Genomic DNA, 21,432 nt, shown 5'->3' with positions numbered 1-21,432 from the left:
CCAAAAAAACTGTCGTGGTTCCGCTTGAACCAGCCAGCAATTGGCCACTGCCCAAAGCTGGTCTTTAACACTGTAACCAATTTACTTTATCTCAACCTTGCTCAAGTTTTTGTTTCTACTGCTTGTTTCCTCATTATCTCTAATTCAGGGACATGTGAAACAGCGTGAAGCCACCTGCAAATTCCTTTCCCACAGTGGCATGTGTCGAGATTGTTTCAGAGAACGTCCATGTAACCCTGATAATCAGCTGGTGTAGGCAGATCTCAAAATGGTGGTACACTTTGAGTTGATTTCTGAGCTATTAATGCACAGTGCTAGCTCTACCCTTGTTAGAGACCAGCTAGGGTTAAAGAGAACTTCTTGTTGTCCCATATTTTTAGTTATGTAAGGACCTGTGTTGAAGATGGAAAAAATTAGACTAAGGGGAGGCCGAGTTGGTGCATTTTCAAATATTTGCGGGGGCAGAGGCTTCTTATCCTTTGCAATAGATGCAGATGTCGCCGTATCAATCATAAATTCGAATAGCAATTTGGTGCCTCCATGACTCAAAAGACAGTATACAGTTATAGGTTTGGTGAAGGTAAAATTGTGCCAACAATCAGAATTTGGTTCAGTTATTTTGTCATGCTCAGTATTTTTTTGTGGTCTGGAAGAGTCAATATAAATTGTCTTCATTTCAGTAGGCCTATTGTAAGTAGACCCATTAGTTATTTGGCAACTCATTTGTATTGTCTATCTGTCGTGGTTCCGCTCGAGTGGGCAGCCGAGCTCCACCACAGCCGCTCTCTCACTCTCCCTCCTCAAAGAGGAATGGGGAGAAAATATGTGAAAAGGGCTCAAGGATTGAGATAAGGACGAGAAAATCACGCAGTAATTATTGTAACGGGCAAAACAGACTCGGCATAAGGAGATAGTAAGATTTATTGCCTATTACTAACAAGCGAGAGAAGTGAGAAAACAAAGGAAAAAGCAAACCAAAAGCACCTTCCCCCCCCATCCACCCTCTCCCAACCTCCTCCCCCCAAGCGGCGCAGGGGAACGGGGGAATGGGAGTTATGGTCAGTCTACAGCACTTCTTCTCTGCCGCTCCTTCTCGATCACTCTCGTCCCCTGTGCTGTGGGGTCCCACCCACGGGATGCAGTCCTTGATGAACTGATCCGGCGTGGGCATCCCACAGGCAGCAGCTCTTTCAGAACTGCTCCAGATATGGGTCCGTACCACGGGGTCCATCCCTCAGGAGAAAACTGCTCCAACCTGGCTCCCCTACGGGCAGCAGCTCCTGCCGGGTCACCTGCTCCTGCGTGGGCTCCTCTCCACGGGCTACAGGTCCGGCCCGGAATCTGCTCCGGCAGGGGTCTTCCACAGGCGGCAGCCTCTGTCGGTGCAGGGCCACCTGCTCCACCGTGGTCTCCTCCACGGGCTGCAGCGTGGAACCCTGCTCCACCGTGGTACTCCATGGGCTGCAGGGGGACATCCTGCTTCACCATGGTCCTCACCACAGGCCGCAGGGGACTTCTGCTCTGGTGCCTGGAGCACCTCTCCCCCTCCTTCTACACTGACCTTGGTGCAAGGCTGTTCTCTCACTCCCTTGACTCTCACGGCTGCTGTGTGGCGCAGCATTTTTTCCCTGTCTTAAATATGCTCTCACAGAGGCGCAAAACAACATCGCTTATTGGCTCGGATCTGGAAAACAATGGGGCCCTTCCCAAACATGGGGCAGCTTCTAGATCTTTCTCACAGAAACCACCCCTATGGCTCCCTGCTACCAAAACCTTGCCACGTAAACCCACTACATATGGAAATAAGAATCTGTAGGAATATATATATATACTCTGACTGAACAAGTACGCAGGAGTTGTGTAGTGTGTCAAAAGGTTGTGGGTGACTCTCTTCTCAGGGGAACAGAGGGCCCTATTTGTCGGCCTGACCCTACCTGTAGGGAAGTCTGCTGCCTCCCTGGGGCCAGGGTCAGGGACATTGCCAGAAAGCTTCCCAAACTTGTTCACACCTCTGACTATTATCCTCTTTTGATAGTCCAGTCTGGCAGTGATGGCATTGAAGAGAGAAGCCTGAAGACTATAAAATGGAACTTTCAGGGACTGGGACGGTTAGTGGATGGAGTGGGAGTACAGGTGGTGTTTTCGTCTATCCCTACGGTGGCAGGGAGGGATACAGAGAGGACCCGGAAAGCCCATCTGATAAACACGTGGCTCAGAGGCTGGTGCTAACACAGAAAGTTTGTTTTTTTTGACCATGGGGCGCTTTACTCGGCAGTCTAGGAGAAAGCAGTCTAGGAGGTTTCTGGAGAGCGTGGAAGATAGCTTCCTGACGCAGCTGGTTAGTGAGCCTACCAGGGGAGGTGCCCCGCTAGACCTTCTGTTCACAAACAGAGAAGGACTGGTGGGAGATGTGGTGGTTGGGAGCTGTCTTGGGCAGAGTGACCATGAAATGGTAGAGTTCTCCATTCTTGGAGAAGCCAGGGAGGGGACCAGTAAAACCGCTGTATTGGACTTCTGGAGGGCTGACTTTTAACTGTTCAGGACAATGGTTGGCAGAGTCCCTTGGGAGGCGGTTCTGAAGGGCAGAGGAGTCCAGGAAGGCTGGGCACTATTCAAGAAGGAAATCTTAATAGCGCAGGAGCGGTCTGTCCCCACGTGCCCAAAGACGAGCCGGCAGGGAACACCGGCCTGGCTCAACAGAGAATTGTGGCTTGAGCTTAGGAGAAAAAAGAGGGTTTATAATTTTTGGAAAAGAGGGAGGGCCACTCAGAAGGACTATAAGGATGCTGTGAGGCAGTGCAGGGACAAAATTAGAAAGGCCAAAGCTCATCTGGAGCTCAATCTGGCTACTGCCGTTAAAGACAAGAAAAAATGTTTTTACAAATACGTCAACGCAAAATGGAGTGTTGCAGGAAGAACGGCCAAAAACATGACAGACACTAGTATGGTCAGATCATTCACCCTCTTTATTACACGAATAGCCTGACCTTTACAGTGAACTTAACAGGGGTGGATAGTGTCTCACACAAGATTATTGGTCAAAAGCACTCAGACAAACAACTACAAGAAAACAACCCCACCTGCAAGAAAACAACCCCCTTGTGATTAGCAGTCACCTAGATCCCGTCCTTGAAGCCAGCTGCTGGTAACAATATTTTTCTGAATTCTTCAATTGGGCGATGTGGGAACACTGTCATGGGAACTTCTCATAGTTGTCCTGGTGGCTTGGTTTGCTCAGCTGCAGCAAGTCATGGGATCTTCAATGTTTCAGAAATCCCTCAGCAACGGAGGACTAAGGAGAATCTCCATCCTTTACTGGATGCGGGGGGAAACTTAGTTATAAGAGATGAGGAAAAGGTAGAGGTGCTTAATGCCTTCTTTGCCTCAGTCTTTAGCGGCAAAACCAGTTGCTCTCTGGATACCCAGTACTCTGAACGGGTGGAAGGGGATGAGGAGCAGAATGTGGCCCTCACTATCTATGAGGAAATGGTTGGCGACCTGCTACGGCACTTAGATGTACGCAAGTCGATGGGGCCAGATGGGTCCAGCCGAGGATACTGAGAGAACTGGTGGGAGAGCTGACCAAGCCGCTTTCCATTATTTATCAACAGTCCTGGCTATTGGGGGAGGTCCCAGTTGACTGGCGGCTAGCAAACGTGATGCCCCTCTATAAGAAGGGCTAGAGGGTAGACCCGGGGAACTATAGGCCTGTCAGTTTGACCTCAGTGCCAGGGAAGCTCATGGAGCAGATCCTTTTGAGTGTCATCACACGGCACTTACAGGGCAACCAGGTGATCAGGCCCAGTCAGCATGGGTTTATAATAGGCAGGTCCTGCTTGACAAACCCGATCTCCTTCTATGACAAAGTGATGCGCTGGGTGGACGAGGGAAAGGCTGTGGATGTGGTCTACCTTGACTTCAGCAAGGCTTTTGACACAGTGTCCTACAGCATTCTCCTCAAGAAACTGGCTGCTCGTGGCGTGGACTGGCGTACACTTTGTTGGGTTAAAAACTGGCTGGATAGCCGGGCCCAAAGAGTCGTGGTGAATGGAGTCAAATCCAGATGGAGGCCGGTTACTAGTGGCATCCCCCAGGGCTCGGTACTGGGGCCAGTCCTCTTTAATAACTTTATCGATGATCTGGATGAGGGGATCGAGTGCACCCTCAGTAAGTCTGCAGACATCACCAAGTTAGGTGCGTGAGTTGATCTGCTCGAGGGTAGGAAGGCTCTGCAGGAGGATCTGGATAGGCTGGACCAATGGGCTGAGGCCAACTGTATGAAGTTTAACAAGGCCAAGTGCCGGGTCCTGCACCTGGGGCGCAACAACCCCAAGCAGAGCTACAGGCTGGGAGATGAGTGGTTGGAAAGCTGCCTGGCGGAGAAGGACCTGGGAATATTGGTTGATAGTTGGCTGAATATGAGCCAGCAGCGTGCTCAGGTGGCCAAGAAGGCCAACGGCATCCTGGCTTGTATAAGAAGCAGTGTGGCCAGCAGGTCTGGGGAAGTGATTGTCCTCCTGTACTCGGCTCTGGTGAGGCTGCACCTCAAGTACTGTGTTCAATTTTTGGGCCCCTTGCTACAAGAAGGACATGGAGGTGCTCGAGCGAGTCCAGAGAAGGGCGATGAAGCTGGTGAGGGGTCTGGAGAACAAGTCTCACGAGGAGCAGCTGAGGGAGCTGAGGTTTTCTAGCCTGGAGAAGAGAAGGCTCAGAGGTGACCTTATTGCACTCTATAGGTACCTTAAAGGAGACTGTAGCAAGGTGGGGATTGGTCTATTCTCCCACATGCCTGGCAATATGATGAGGGGGAATGGGCTAAACCTGTGCCAGGGGAGGTTTAGTTTGGATATTAGGAAGAACTTCTTTACTGAAAGGGTTGTTAGGCATTGTGTTGTGGTTTAACCCATAGCACCCTACCAGCTACTAGGAAGAAAATTAACTCTGTCCTAACTGAAACTAGGACACATTGGAATGGGCTGCCCAGGGAAGTGGTGGAGTCACCATCCCTGGAGGTCTTTAAAAGACGTTTAGATGTAGAGCTTAGGGATATGGTTTAGTGGAGGACTTGTTAGTGTCAGGTCAGAGGTTGGACTCGAGGATCTTGAGGTCTCTTACAACCTAGACAATTCTGTGATTCTGTGATTCTGTGTAAATAGGAAAATTATCTGCTGTTGGCCCAAAGGGGGCAAAAACCAGGAATTCAATGCTTCCAAAATGTACAGGTAGATTTTACAGAACTCCTTAGAGTAGATAGATTTAAATACTTATTACTCTTGGTAGATCACTTGTCAGGGTGGGCGGAAGCTTTCCCTTCAGTATCTGCTACTGCAAACATAGTAACTGAAGTAATTCTAGAACAAATAACTCCCAGGTATGGAATTGTTGAAAATATTGACTCCGATCAAGGAAATCACTTTATGTCAGAAATATTGCAAAGGCTAATGTGGACTCTAGGAATTAAGTGGAAATTTCACACTCCTTGGCATCCTTCCTCTTCTGGAAGGGTGGAACGGATTAGACAGTAAAGAAACAGTTGACTAAGTTCTGGAAACTCAGCTTCCCCAGACGAAGTGCTTACCTTTGTCACTTCTCTGAATTCAAACTGCAACAAGAAAATATGTGGGAGTTTCGCCATATGAAATATTATTTGGATTGCTGTACATGGAGAAAGGGAATGAATGACCTCAATTTGAGAGAAAAGATGCTTTTCTTAAGAACTATATACTCGGGCTGTCATCCTCTTTGTCATCTCTTAGGACCCGTGGACTGTTAGCTCAAACCCTACTCTTCGAAGCCCTGATCCATCCATTCCGAGAAGGAGACTGTGGTTTTATGCAAACATGGAGAGAATTGAAACTGCAACCTGAGTGGGACGGACTGTTCCAGGTGCTCCTGACTACTGAGACAACAGTAAGAATGGCTGAGGAAGGGTGGACTCATACCTGGGTAATGGTATGTCAGTAGACATACCAGACGCTCAGTATGTCAGCGTCTCTGGGTGGCACAAGCACAGCTCCTGCCTGCTGGGGGGGGGGGGGGGGGCGCGGCTGCGGCTCCAACCAAACGGCTCTGTGCTGTGTTATTGCGGGAGGGGGGGGGTCGGGGTTGGCTCCGTTTCCCTGCCAGGAACCCTCGCTGCAGCTGGATCAGAGGTCCTCACGAGAGGTCCTAACGAGAGGTCCTCATTAAAATGGATAGAGCAACTGGAATGCATCGAATTCTGCCTAGGAGTAGATGAAGAGCGAGTTGAGAGCTTTTGGGTAAGGATTAAAGGGCAGGCTACACTGTTGTGAGTGTTTGCTACAAGCCACCTGATCAGGAAGAGGAAGTAGATGTAGCCTTCTACAGACAGCTGGAAGAAGTCTCACAATCACACGCCCTGGTTCTCATGGGAGACTTCAACCACCCTGATATCTGCTGGGAAGACCATACAGCTAGGCATAAGCAGTCCAGGATGTTTCTGCAGTGCATTGATGATAACTTCTTGACACAGGTGCAGTCAAGGAGCCAACAAGAAGAGGTGTGCTGCTGGACATTGTATTAAAAAATAAAGAAGGGCTGGTTGGAGATGTAAAGGTTGGGGGCAGCCTTGGCTAAAGTGACCATGATATGGAGTTCAGGATCTTGTGAGGAGGAAGCAGGGCAAAAAGTAGGATTGCGACCCTGGTCTTTGGGAGAGCAAACTTTGGCCTCTTCAGGGTCCTGCTTGGAGGAACCCATGGGTCAAGGCCCTAGAAGGAAAGAGGGTCCAAGAGAGCTGGTCAGTATTCAAGTATCACTTCCTCCAAGCTCAAGACTGATGCATTCCTGTGAGCAAGAAGGCAAGTAAAGAGGGCAGGAGAAGTGCATGGATGTGAAAGGAGATCCTGGCAAAACTCAGACAGAAGAAGGAAGTTTACAGCATGTGGAAAAAGGGACAGGCCACTTGGAAGGAATATAGGGACATTCTCAGAGTATGCAGGGTTGCAACAAGGAAGGCCAAGGCCCATTTGGAATTAAATCTGGCAGGGGATGTCAAGAAGGGCTTCTTCAAATACATCAGTATCAAAAGGAAGACTGAGGAAAATGTCGGCCCACTGCTGAATGGGGCAGGTGCCCTGGTAATGAAGGATACAGAGAAGGCAGAGTTACTGAATGCTTTTTTTTTGCTTCAGTCTTTACTGCTAAGACCAGCCCTTGGGAATCTCAGCTCCTAGAGACAAGAGAGGAAGTCTGGAGAAAGAAGGTGTTTGGAGGAATGGGTTAACTAACATAGCCGTTTGGTGGGCTCAGAGGCACCCTATTAGACATGCTTGAGCTCCAGGCCTTGGTACAGAGAAGATCAAAGAAGCGCAGTGAGGATCATAGCATGGTGGTAAAAACTGCACCTGCACAAACCCTTGATTAAAAACAGGCGAAACCAACAGGCCAGTGATCTCCTGGCATGGACACTGTTTAGCGGTTCCTGTGTCCCCAGTTGTGTGCTTCTGCTTGGGTGTTGCTTCAGGGATCCCTCAGTTAGTGAGGTAACAAGAATAAATCTACTCTTCACATTTTAGCAATGAGTCTGTGGTTGTTCCTGCTGCCTTCCTGTACTGATTCACACAGAGGACTTTCCTTTGGTCAAGGAGGATTGGGTTAGAGATCATTTAAACAAACTTGACACCTACAAATCCATCAACCCCAATGAGATGCATCCACAAATGGTGAGGGAGCTGGTGGATGTTATTGCTAGGCCACTCTCCATCATCTTTGAAAGGTTGTGGAGAACAGGAGAGGTGCCTGAGGACAGGAAGAAAGCAAATGTCACACCAGTCTTCAAAAAGGGCAAGAAGGATGACACAGGAAGCTACAGGTCAGTCACCTTCAGCTCCATCCCTGGAAAGGTGATCCTGGAGGTCATCTCCAAGCACATGGAGGCTAAGAAGGTGATCAGGAGTAGTCAGCAGGGATTCAGCGAGGGGAAATCAAACCTAAGCAATCTGAAAGCCTTATATGATGAGATGACTAGCTGGGTAGATGAGAGGAAAGCAGTGGATGTTGTTCATTTCAGCAAGGCTTTTGACACTGTCTTCCATAACATCCTCATAGACAAGCTCAGGAAGTGCAGCCTAGATGAGTGGACAGTGAGTTGGATTGATAATTGGCTGGATGGCAGAACTCAGAGGGTTGTGCTTAGTGATGCAGAAATTAGTTGGAGGCCTGTAGCTAGCGGTGTCCCCCAGGGGTCAGTACTGGGTCCAGTGTTCAACTTATTCATCAGTGACCTGGACGATGGAACAGAGTGCACCTTCAGCAAGTTTGCTGATGACACAAAGCTCGGAGGAGTAGCAGATACCCAAGAGGGCTGTGCTGCCATTCAGAGGGACCTGGACAGGCTGGAGAGTTGGGCAGAGAGGAACCTCATGAAGTTCAACAGGGGCAAGTGCAGGGTCCTGCACCTAGGGAGGAATAACCCCAAGCACCGGTACAGGCTGGGGAGTGACCTGCTGGAGAGCAGCTCTGCAGAGAGAGTCCTGGGAGTCCTGGTGGACATCAGGCTGACCATGAGTCGGCAATGTGCCCTTGTGGCCAAGGAGGCCAACGGTATCCTGGGCTGCATTCAGAAGAGTGTTGCCAGCAGGTCAAGGGAGGTGATCCTCCCCCTCTACTCGGCCCTGGTGAGGCCATGTCTGGAGTATCGTGTCCAGTTCTGGGCGCCCCAGAACAAGAGGGACATAGAACTACTGGAGCGAGTCCAGAGGAGGGCTATGAAGATGACTAGAGGACTGGAGCACCTGTCATTCGAGGACAGGCTGAGAGAACTGGGCCTGTTTAGCCTGGAGAAGAGAAGACCAAGAGGGGATCTTATCAATGTGCATAAATATCTGAGGGGAGGGTGTCAAGAGGATGGGGCCAGATGGTTTAGTAGTGCCCAGTGATAGGATAAGAGGCAACAGGCACAGACTTAAACACAGGAAGTTCCATCTGAATATGAGAGGGCACTTCTTTACCGTGAGGGTGACAGAAAACAGATTGCCCAGAGAGGTTGTGGAGTCTCCTTCTCTGGAGATATTCAAAACCTGCCTGGATGCCATCCTGCGCAACGTGCTCTAGGTGACCTTGCTTGAGCAGGGGGTTGGACCAGATGATCTCTAGAGGTCCCTTCCAACCTCAACCATTTTGTGATTTAGTTAATGTCAACATATTATACACAAGGAGAAAATTTAGTCTTGGCATAACTGAGAGTCCAACTGATGGAAAAAAGCAGTTGCACCTGTTTCCTCTAGAATTATAACTAGTTGTTATTCCATGGATAAGCAGGGCATGGTAACATTTCAAATGTCTTCCTGTGTTAGGAAGTATGGGTGCTAAGGGTAGAACTGAAGCCAAGATGTTTCCTATTGCCTGGAAAAATGTAACTGTCCATGTACTTACATGTGTTTTTCCATGTCAGCATTTCTTCATTTCTCTCAGTGAAGCACTAATGTTAGTGACATTACTGGTCAGATTTTGGAGCTAGAGAATTTGGATTTGAAGGACTTAACAAATCATTTTGATTATTGCTATGATATAGTCATGCACTCAGCTCTGAGACTAGCCTTCATCTCTTTGATCTTTATCCATTTACCAGTATAAAGAATCAAATTCTATTGTAACTTTAAGGAAATTTGGATGGTTTCACTAAGGTGTCAGTGTAGTTTTTTTGCTTTTTGATTTGTTTTTAAATGGAGTTTGAGCTAATTAAGGGAGTATGTGTATGTGTATGATAGACTTTCATTGCTTTAAGTGCTGAGGGGAAAAACCTGTGTTTTCTAACTTTTTCCCAAAGCTGGGAAAAAGCAAGGCAACCTTGAAGAAAAAAGGGAGGCTTGTAGCTTGTGTAGTCTTTAGCTGAGAAAATAAGGAAACCTTGGAGGAAACAGAGACTGGTAGCCTTGAGCTAGCAGAAGCAGAGAAGATAGGGGATGAAAGGTAAAAAACAAGAAGGAGAAAACAGCTGCAGGAAGATTCCAGACTGACCTATGGTAACCATTTGCTCATTAAGGGTCCTTAACATATTAAAATCACACCTATCAACATGATAATGTATGCTAATGTGGGATTTTGTGCCCCACCCCTGCTGGTCCTCTGTAATGCACAAACTCAGTAGAGATAAGTTAGGTGAGCTGGTACAGCCAATCAAAAGTAGCCAGAGAGATAGTTTTCACAAGTTTGCTGGGTATAAATGATGGTGATTCAAGCCAGAGATGTGCTTGCTTTGCAAAAGATTGCCAAGCACCTGACTCTGCAGAGTTATGTCTTTAAATAATTAAAAGACCTTTGTGTGAATTCTGATTCTGTGCGCTTATTGGCAGGGTGCACTGGGCATGAACCTATGGACAACATAACTGCTTTTGACTTGAAAGTTGTTTAGACTTATGTCTTGGTTTCAGTTAGGACAGAGTTAATTTTCTTCCTAGTAGCTGGTAGAATGCTATGTTTTGGCTTAGGATGAGAAGAGTGCTGATAACACCCCTATGTTTTAATTGTTGCAGAGCAGTGCTTACACCAAGCCAAGGATGTCTCAGCTTCTTGCTCTGTCCTGCCAACAGGCAGGCTGGGGGTGCAGTAAGAGCTGGGAGGGGACAGACCCAGGACAGGTGACCCAAACTAGCCAAAGGGGTATTCCATACCATCTGACGTCATGCTAAACAATATATAGGGGTGGCTAGCCGGGGGAGGGGGCTGGACTGCTCGGGGTTAGGCTGGGCATCGGTCAGCGGGTGGTGAGCAATTGCATTGTGCATCACTTGTTTATACACATTATTAGTAGTAGTACTATTATCATCATTGTTGTTATTATTATTGTTATTATTATTTTCCTGTCTTAATAAACTGTCTTTATCTCAACTCACAGGCTTCACTTTCCTGTTTCTCTCCCCCATCCCAGAGAGGGAGGGGGGAGGGTGAGTGAACAGCTGTGTGGTGTTTAGGTGCCAGCCGGGTTAAACCACGACAACTTAGAATTTATTTTCTTCTTTCCTTTACTCTCAGGTGTGAAATACTTATGTTTCAAAGGGAATTTTTACTTTGGTTGTAAAACCAGGATCTATACTGCAGACTTTTTATTAATACTTAGTTATTAGTTTGAGTGGATGATCTGATGAAGGTATGTTATTCTGTGTTAGCTTACAAAGCTATCAGAGAGAGAAGAATGTGAGGATTTTCTGCTTATTCGTGCAACTGTCTAACTTCTAACAGGCTGGAAAGAACAACTTCAGACCTCACCCCAAAGTTGAATCCAGCGTTATCAGAATAGAGCCAAAGAACAAACCACCACTTATCAACTTCCAGGTAAAGCATTGGATACTCTAATATTAATGTTACATACTAATAACAGTATTTAATTTCATTTGTTTTTCTTTTTACTTTCTTTATGCTGATTTCACTACTAAGTATCCATTGGCATTTACAGAACACCAAAATACTCCTCTACTGATCAGGCATGCATTAGTACATTACCTGTATGTGCCACCATCAATTTAGGTGCAGCTCGCGTGCTGGAACAGGCTCCCCAGAGGCATAGTCATGGCACCAAGCCTGTTGGAATTTAAGAAGCGTTTGGACTGTGCTCTTAGTCATACGGTCTGAATTTTTGGGTAGACCTGTGTGGTGCCAGGAGTTGGACTCGATGATCCTTGTGGGTCCCTTCCAACTCGGAATATTCTATGACTTTCTTATAGTATTTCTGACAAGGCTGAAGTACCATCTCCATGTCAGTTGGAGAGTTGTTACTCATAATGCTCCTTTCATAGTACTTCCCATCTCCTAGAGACTCTTCCAGCTGATGAGTTTGTTACTTATGATCAAAAGAGTGCCTATGAGGACTCTTCATAGACAATACAGAGTCATCTGAAGATAAGACGTTATAGGATAGTATTCTTCAAGTTAATTTTTAAAATACTTCGATCTTCAAGACCATTTCAGCCTTGCCCAGCATTAGCCAGATTTTCTTGAAGTATCTGCCTTCTCAGCAATTAAGATCTAGCCAGTAGTGCCTAGGCACAAAAAACAACAATTGAAATGTTTTTGTGGGTGAAGTTTTTTTTGTCCAAGGCTGAGTGGTTTTTGTATTAAGAAAGATACTTTCCTGAAAGATTTTTGTGTTCAGTATTGTTGTGAAATTGTCATTAGTGTTTGTTCTTGTTTATAGCAGTTGTATGTTCCTTTCATTGAACATTTTAATTTCAGGAATGTGGTTGTCTAGTAAGGATAGCCTTTGTTAGGATAAACAAAATACTCTCTGTAGCCTTTAAATAACTTTTATTAGAGGTAAATTTATCAGAGTTTCAGAGTCCATCCAGCTAACCATTTCTTTTGTGCAAATGTCTAGCAGTGTTATATACATGCCAGCAGAGTCTGGGATAAATCACGATGGAGAACTTATCAGAAGAGTTTGTGACCTCAGCATATGAAACTTTTTAGAAGAAAACTCTACTGGGCAGTTGTTCAAAAAGAACAGCTCTCTGTAGTTTAATTATATTATTTTATTTTTATTGTAAAGATTAAGAATCAGTTGAATAAAAAACAAGTTCAGTTTTCATTCTAGACTTGTATTCCTTTCAGGTCAAGAGCTGTAGAGCAGTTTCTGGATCATAATTACCAAATTCTTTGTTCCTTTTTAATATATTAAATTCTATTCCTGTGTACTGTGACCTAAATACTAACATAAGAATAAAAAAAAATCAGAATTGAAAAGCTTAATATGTTAAAGCCTTTCTAAGAGAATTTCAGGAAGGGAAGAATTTAACTGTTATTAAAGAGAAATCTAAAAGGGTCATTAAATTACAGTGGAAAAAAAATATCTGAGGATATTGTTAATATCTTGGCTGCACATGTCTCAAGGCCTGACTTTTTCCCAAAAAGCTAGTAAGAATTTTTTTTGTCTGCTTAGCAATAGTGCTGGTGATTAATTTACAGTGAATGAGCTGAGATACAAAAATTCAGACAATGAGAAAACAATCCATAAAAGAAGAAAAAATACAGCTTATCTCATGAAAGAAGAACTCTTCTAAAAGCAGGGAAAGAATAGATAGTTTAAATTAACCTTATTCTATGCTACAAATAGAAAAGTAATTTGCATCTTTTTCTGTTGACAGGAAATACCTGAAAACTTCAAAATTGTGGTGAAAATACAGACAATCCTAAGATACTGATTACTCTGAAAAACGAGCCTGTTCAATTAATATAGATGACTTCATTAGGTAAATCTTTTCTCTTTAGGCCTTCCTTTTAAGCTTCTTCAGTTGTACCTCCTTCTATACCAATGTTGTACAGATTGGTATTGGGTTACATAGGGAAAGTACTAACCCTGGTTTCCTCTGAATATCAGACAATTTTTGCTTCCCAGTCCTAAACATGACAAAGCATATAAACCTTATATATATTTCAACTGCTGCTTACAGTATTCAGAACAAACTAAAGATTTCTACTTCTGTAACTTGTGTACTAGGTACTTTTATGTATCTTCTAAAAATAGCTCTAATAACAGAATTGGTTATTGTAATTTCTCTGGAGACTTATGCAGCCCTTCCCTATCCATCTGTCTTGAGAATTAGGCCTTGATCTATACTAAAATTTCCAAATTATGCTAATTGATTACTATATTCTATTCTTCTGGTCAGTAATTTAAGTTGGAACAGGAATCCTCTCCTAATTAAAGATAAAATTCCTCAGCATAACAATTAATGCAGCTATTACTCTTTAACAAGATGTGGTAAACCTGGTAGGATACAATATAAATAACTGTGCTGGAAATATACCTACATCTCTAAAATGGCAAAATTAATAGTAGCTTCTAGTATAACCTTTGTAACATTTTTTATAGCACTTGAACAATGACTGCTTTTGTGGTATTTTTGTAACTTCTTTGCCAGCCAGTATGTCTTGGAAATGACCTAATCAGCAATATAAATTAGCAAGAAATTATAACATAATTAAAAAATATTTTAAAACTTTCTTTTGAGTTGAAATGAAGGTCTCTTCCATTTGTCCTCTGGTACCTACCAGCATTCCAGATCTGTTAGTAACCTGCTTCCATTAGAGAAATCCAAATAAGTGTTTTTCAGAAACAAGAACATTTATCTTATGGGCTGGGTGTGGGATAGTTATGAAAGCATCATTGAGGTACCTAAAATTACCACTATCATCTCCTCCCTCCCCCCCCCCTTACTGCCATCAAACCCCTTGTAGGAATCAGCAGAAAGTTAGCAACTGGGCAGATGATTTTTCTTTTTTTTTTTTTTTTTTTTTTTTGGTCAACTGTACAGTAAGGCAGCTATTTTCATAAGAAAATAACTTTGTCTCTCAAGTCACTGAGGATCACTGAGGATCTAAAATGATCAAAGCTTTCAGTGAAGTTTGGATTCAATAATGCAGTTTGGATTATTTTATTGGATTTATGTGGCAAGGGTTTGGTAGTGGAGGAGCTGCAGGGGTGGCCTCTGTGAGAAAAGTCCAGAACCAAACCAATGAGCAATGGTGGTTGCGTCTCCGTGAAAGCATATTTAAGAAGGGGGGGGAAGCTGTGCAACAGCAGCTAGGAGAGAGGCGTGAGAAAATGTGAGAGAAACAGCCATGCAGACACCAAGGTCAGTGAAGAAGGAAGTGCTCCAGGCACCAGAGAAGAAGTTTCCCTGCAGCCTGTGGAGAGGACCATAGTAGAGCAGATCTCCATGCTGCATCCTGTGGAGGAGCCAACAGTGGAGCAGGTGGATCTGACCTGAAGGAGGCTGCATCCCATGGAGAGCCCCGCCATAGCAGACTCTGCATTGGAATTGCAGCCCATGGAGAGGAGTCAACACAGGAGCAGTGATCTGGCAGGAGCTGTTGCCTGTGGGGGACCTGTGTTGGAGCAGTTTGCTCCTGAAGGATGGAGCCTGTGGTACAGACCCATATTTGGAGCAGTTCTTGAAGAGCTGCTGCCTTTGGGAAGCCCATGTAGAATCAGTTTGGAAGGACTGCATCCCATGGAAAGGACCCCATGCTGGAGCAGGGGAATAGAGTGACCATGAAGGAGACAGAACAGCAGAGACAAAGCTTTAGGGACTGACCACAATCCCCCTTCCCCTGCACTACTTGGGGGGGGTGGGGTGGTGAAGTGAGGGTGTTTTTAGTTTGCTTTTAGTTTCTCACTGTCCCAGTCTGCTAGTGATAGGCAATTAATTATATTAATCTCCCTCAGAGTCTGTTTTGCCTATGACAGTAATTGGCAATTTCTATGTCCTTATCTCAACCCTTGAGCCCTTTCCATTGTATCTTCTCCCCCTTTTTCCTTTGAGGAGGGGGAGTGAGAGAGTGGCTATGGTGTAGTTTAGTTACCCAGGATGCTAAAGCCAGCACAGTCATATATTTTTTATTAAGGACAAGGCAGAATTTTCCCAATGAAATTTGTGTTAACTTTGTATCACGGCCATCAAAAGAAAAATCTACTTTGATTTGTCTTATGATTCATGAAAACAGTAATTATTAACTTTATAGCATCATGCAGGGGTAAAGGCCTAACTCTGTATTAACAAACATGAGTCATCTGTTTCATGGGTGGCATTTCTTTTTCCATAAAACCACAATAAATAGAGAAGAAACATTACCAAAACCTTTTCCAAAATTCAACTTAATTTTATTCAAGTGTACTTGAATTTGCAGGCATCCTGAAAGAGGCATTTAACAACTCTAGTACTGCTTCACTGCCTATCAAAACAATTTGAGTGATGGTTAAGTAGCCACAGCAACACTCACAGACCAACACAGAAGGAACAAATGTAGGAGCTTTGCATCATGCTCTTTATAAATGTTTTTGTTTTACAGCGCACAAAACAGTATATGCTTCTCAGAGTACTATACAAATAATGTCAGCCCATCAGAGCAATGGGTTACAGGAATTCAAGTGGTGTAACCAGCCATATCAATTGTTTACTTATCTTAATTCTCACTGCTTCAGTCTCAGTGTTAATCTAATATTTACAGCAGGCTCTATCACAAAGGTCTCTTAACAGCCTCTAGACATAATTTTGACTTCCATCTGGTACCTGACCAGCCATGATGTTTCTTTGAGATCTGCTGCAAAACAAAAGTCAGGATAGGGATCTGAGGAACATCTTCCTACCTTACAAATTTGCACAGAATGGCCATTTCCAGGAGTAAATACTCATTCTGAAATCAGAGGCCTTTTTAGTAGTGCAACAACTTGCATGTGTTTACAAAGTGTACCCCTTCCCAAAGCAGAACAGACTCTTCATAGAAGTAAATTCTCATCTGTAATTCAGTTAATAGCTTAATTTATTCAATACATTATGTAAAATCTACATTGTTGTTTCACTTTTCATGTTTACACACAGGAGGATTTTTTTTTTGATTTTTAACCACGATGCGACAAGAGCTTCTTATAGGAGATGCAAACATTAAACACTATGAGAATTCCTGTCTCATTTATCTTGTTTTTCATTGCATTCCCTTTATTTCCCTCCCAGTCTGGCTCAAATGAACAAGGTTTGTTTTCAACAAGTAATGTTTAAACAGTTCCAAGTGAAAGTCTGACGATAGGAAGACTGGAAACAGGGAAAACTCCTAGAGGGGTCTATAACTCTTCATTTGACAAGTTCTTATGTGAAAGTCAATCTTTTGGATACTGATTTGGAAAAGTAACTTGAGTGACACCAACTAAAAAGTGCTGATATGCAATCATTGTGGGAATTCAGGTACTTGATACTTGAGAGATTTCAACTAGCACTAGGTAGAGATATGCAAATCCTCAAATGATGCAATTTCACCCCTCTTTTCATCTGTTGGCACTGTATATAAAGGGAAATATAGGTATTAACTGCTTTTTTTTTAAAAAAAAAAAAAAAAAAGCAACAAAGCTACTCAAACTGCCTGCAAACTACAGTTAATGTACATGTAAGTTTGTCATGGATCAAAAGCCAAATTTTAACAGTAGGTGAAAAGCCAATATGTATTTCTTTAGCTGGATCCTTGAACTTTGATAGTTATCCTATCCATATACAGAGCTCAGATTGTACCTTTTTTCTGACAGCATTATCATCCCATACCACATACTACATATCAGCATTATCCTAAGTCACAACTCTCCTCAGTACTTAAACATTAACCTTTTTATACATCAACTAATTTATATTTTTGTTTTTTGATTCTTTTTTTCCTTGAAAAAAATGTTTGAATTGCATAACCATTCTTTATGGTATTCAAATAAATCTAGATTCCATATTTTTTACAAGGAGGATGGAATGTCCAGCTGTTTGTCCACTCTAACAGCTCTTGCAGTTTCTGTTCAAGTGATGTGGCACATCCTGTGAAATGAATGATCTAGCTACCAAAAAAAAAAGTCTCAAAGCACATTAAAAATGCACACAGACTAAAAGTAATTAATATTGCCTAAGTAATGTTGTTTATTAAGGCTGTGCTTCAGAAAGAGGATGTTTAGAGTTAAGTAGCCTTCATCAAGGCACAGAATGGGAAGAGGTAAGCACAGCTGTCTGTAGAAGAGAAATTATATACGACCATGAGTGAGGTGTGCATGCACGCAAACACAATTTAGAACTGCACAGCTAGTCTTTGTAACAAAACTGAACACGGTTAAAAGGAAATATAGTGACTTTCTAATGGCCACAGTTCTACTTCATTATTAAAAACTTGGCAAATATTTCCAAAAGTAAAATTCACAATTTGAATAAATGAAATATTTTAAACAAAGTGCTTCATGGATCTGAACCCTGCATGGTTGTACTGACTGGTCTAGAAGCATTTCGTAGATGTCATAGGAGCATTTCACACAAAAACAAAAATGTAATTCAGGTGAATAAGAAACAGGACATTTCCACAGACATTTCTAATGTTTTCACACTTTCAAGTAGTTGAGTTCTTACGGCCACTGGTTTTGTAACAAATGTATGCTACAGCAGTAAGGGTTTGTGGATTCCTTTAGCAGCAAAGGCCCATTTCAAAGGGCACGTGGTCTTTTCGGGTTGATCTGTTTACTGGCCTGTTCCTCCTCTTGTAGAGCTGCTCGGAAAGATTTCACTTTATCTTTAATGAAAAAGAGAGAATGAGTACTGATGTGCTTGTACCCAACAAAGATCTTGAAACTAAGCCCTGAACTCCACAACCCTGCCCTAATGCACAACACAGAAAATTCCTCCACAAAAACAGCTGAAGCTACAAGAAACTCCAAGAGGATTAAGATAAGCTTAAATTCAGTACTCACCATACAAACAAGTTATTTAGCAGCTTAGTCCCTTCTTAGATGCTACCCCTGTCTCTAGGCAGGATAGATTTGGAAACTACACAACTGCACTCCCAGTATGTAACTTGTTTCTGCTTAAATTCTGCTTCTAACTTACAGAGTACAGGAAGATATACACAGCATACTTTCTTTTCCTTCCCAGCAGCTTCTGAACCATTCTTAAAAGCAGACAAAATTGTATCTTAGTGTATGATCAACAACATTCTCCCCTATTTTGTGCTCCCCTCTCTGCACTGCACTGGTGCAGCTTCACATTGAGTCCTGTGTTCAGTTTTGAGTGCCACAATACAAGAAAAACATAAAACTATTAGAGTCCAAAGGAGGGCTACGAAGATGGTGAAGGGTCTGTTGGCAGATGTTAACATAGTAACAGGTGTCTTGGCAGTGAAACCAGTACTGCTACTAGCAATGCATACCATAAATGCTCAATTTAATCTAAACAAAGGATAGTTAGGAAAATATTATGGGTATCTGGGACATTATTGCTAGGTGAATGAATAGTTTGGAAACTAAGGTTTGGACTGAGACCAAGGGCTCATAGAGCATGCGCAAGTAGATGAGGTAAAAAGTTCAACTCTGATGAAGACCTCTTACTTCATCCCGATGACCACCCAGACGACCACCAGAGAGTACTACTCAAGCGCAGAAGGACTGATAAGATAATTAGCATACGAAGCGGGGCTAGGTGGAGCTAGGAAATGAATATGCATAGATGTGTTGAAAAACTTAATGCATATGTAATATTTTAGGAGATAAAAGAGAACGTGAGTGAACAAATCGGACAAAGTTAGATTAGGGCAGACATGCCCCTAACTTCTGGCGCCTAATAAAAGCACCTTCATATAATCACTCTGTGGTTGTGTCTTTGTGAACACTAACATTTTGGTGATCCAGATGGGACCTTGTGGGCACTGCTGAGGCAGCTCACGAACTGATCACACTCCAGCCGGCACCGAGGAGTTTCTCGGGGAGCCATCGGCCGCAACTGACCCCGCTGCTCACAGCGTACCTCTAGAAGGGTAAGAGAAAAGGTGCTTTCTAGTAACTGGTACAGATCTGGTCTGGGAGCCTGCTGGTCAGACACAGTGAAAGCCACACACAGTTGGGCTAGGGAATTCCCGGGGTAAGCCTAGGCGTATGTCCGTAATTATGGACAAAAATTATGTCCGTAAGACAGTCGCGAAAGTGCTGCAGGTTCAGCATCAGTGGTCTGGTTTGGTAAAAGGTTATAGCTATAACAAATGGAAAAACTTAAAGGTATTCTGGGCGGCAATACTCCTGTACCACGATCTTCCCCTTTGGGCTGTTTACTAGCACACTGGAAGGAGGGAGGCTTTGGACAGGAGTTACGAAAAGGTAAACTAGTTGATTACTGTAATGTTTGGTGGCCACAGTATGAACTAGAAGATCAAGAGAGTTGGCCAAGAAATGGAACCTTGCAATACAATACTATCTTACAATTAACGTTATTTTGTAAGTGAGAAGTCAAGTGGGATGAGATTTCGTATGTAGAACTCTTTTTCTATTTGCGAGATAAGCCTGAGTGGCAATGCACTTGCAGGATAATGGTGGCTAAAATAACTGTTGATGACCAATGTAAAGCATGCACAGGAGAAAAGCGGTGTATAGGGCATCAAAGGTTAGAGAATGGTATGTATTATAGACGGGACGATGGAAATACAGATTTGGAAGTAGTACCATCAGCCCCATTAGAACAAGGGGAGGCTGTCAGGGAAGAAAGCAAGGACAGTGGGGGGAGGAGGGAGAAGAAAAAGGAGCGGTAGCTTCAGCTACCCCGGTATCATATAGAACCCAACGACGAGACCAGAAAGGTGCTGCCAAATGCATGATAAGAGAGAAAGATGGAATAAGACAAAATAAAAACATAATTGCTCCACTTAGACAAGGAGTAGGGACAGAAGGGCCAGTATACATGTATGTTAAAGTTTACTCCAGGAGACCTAGTAATTTGGAAACAAGCAGCAGGAACGTAGCAGGAAAACACGGATAAAGTAGCTAGGGTAATGAAAATGATCATTAAAACCCAGAATCTGGACTGGGATGACCTTCAAGTAATATTAGATACATTAATGGACTCAACAGAAAAAGTTATGGTGTTAAGGGCAGCTATAGAAAGTGAAAGAGAGGATATCAAGAATAGCCTGACCCTCTTCAGAATCCAGCTGGCCAAGGAACTGGAGATCTGGACAACGCAAGGATAAATACAGGTACCCAGAAGTCAGTATTTGTTGTTACAATACGTAGATGATATTTTGATTGCCACAGAGAATGAGTCGCTCTGCACCTAAATAACCATTGAGATTTTAAATCAGTTAGGAATGGGCGGCTATAAAGATTCAAAAGAAAAAAAAAAAACACAAATAGTTTGCTCGACTGTAACATATTTGGAGGGTGAGATTTCTCAGGGACAAAGAAGTCTGGGCATCAAGAGAATAAAAGCTATATGCGCTATCCTGGAACCTCAAAATCTCCATGAGATAAGGGCCTTCTTAGGAATGGCTGGGTGGTGCAGATTATGGATAATGGATTACGGACTCATAGCTAAGCCCCTTTATGAAGCTCAGAAGGCACGGAATTTTATTTGGGGAAAAATACAAAAAGAAGCTTTTAAGAAACTTAAAGATGCTCTAATGAAGCCACCAGCTTTGGGTCTACCAGATTTATCAAAAGATTTCCAGTTATTTGTACATGAAAGACAATGACTAGCATTAGGGATACTAACTCAGCGACTGGGAAGCTGGAAAAGACCTGTGGGATACTTTCCCAAAGAGTTGGATGCTGTAAGTGCAGGATGGCCCTCACGTTTGTGGGCAGTAGCAGCAACAGTTCTCTTAATCCAGGAAGCAAGGAAACTTACCTTGGGAAAACATATTGAAGTTTTTGTACCACATATGGTAACAACCGTTTTAGAGCAAAAGGGGGGGCCGCTGGTTGTCACCCAGCCGGATGATGAAATATCAGGCAATACTAACTGAACAAGATGATGTAACCTTGAAAATGACTAACCTGTTAAATCCAGCAGTATTTCTAGGAACTGTTCCCGAAGAAGGACCATTGGAACACAATTGTGTGGAAATAATCGAACATACTCATGCTAGCCGCGAAGATTTGAAGGATGTACCCCTTGAAAGGTATGACTGGGAACTTTTTAC

The 21,432-nt window shown here is 43.5% G+C and overlaps 1 protein-coding gene across 2 annotated transcripts in view; it reads right to left on the bottom strand.

Annotated features, from left to right (window-relative positions):
* Nucleotides 1–15,602: 15,602 nt before the first annotated feature.
* Nucleotides 15,603–21,432, bottom strand: part of LOC116501382 (kinesin-like protein KIF2A) — a 129,608-nt gene continuing 123,778 nt past the window's right edge. For both annotated transcript variants that reach the window (XM_032206904.1, XM_032206905.1), the window contains one exon: nt 15,603–18,042. In XM_032206904.1, the coding sequence (XP_032062795.1) occupies nt 17,957–18,042 (86 nt within the window). In that variant the 3' untranslated portion in view covers nt 15,603–17,956. The remainder of the gene's footprint in view (nt 18,043–21,432) is intronic.

This window comes from Aythya fuligula, chromosome W (assembly GCF_009819795.1).
Source record: "Aythya fuligula isolate bAytFul2 chromosome W, bAytFul2.pri, whole genome shotgun sequence".
NCBI lineage: Eukaryota > Metazoa > Chordata > Aves > Anseriformes > Anatidae > Aythya > Aythya fuligula.
This window is presented reverse-complemented; position numbering and strand designations above follow the sequence as displayed.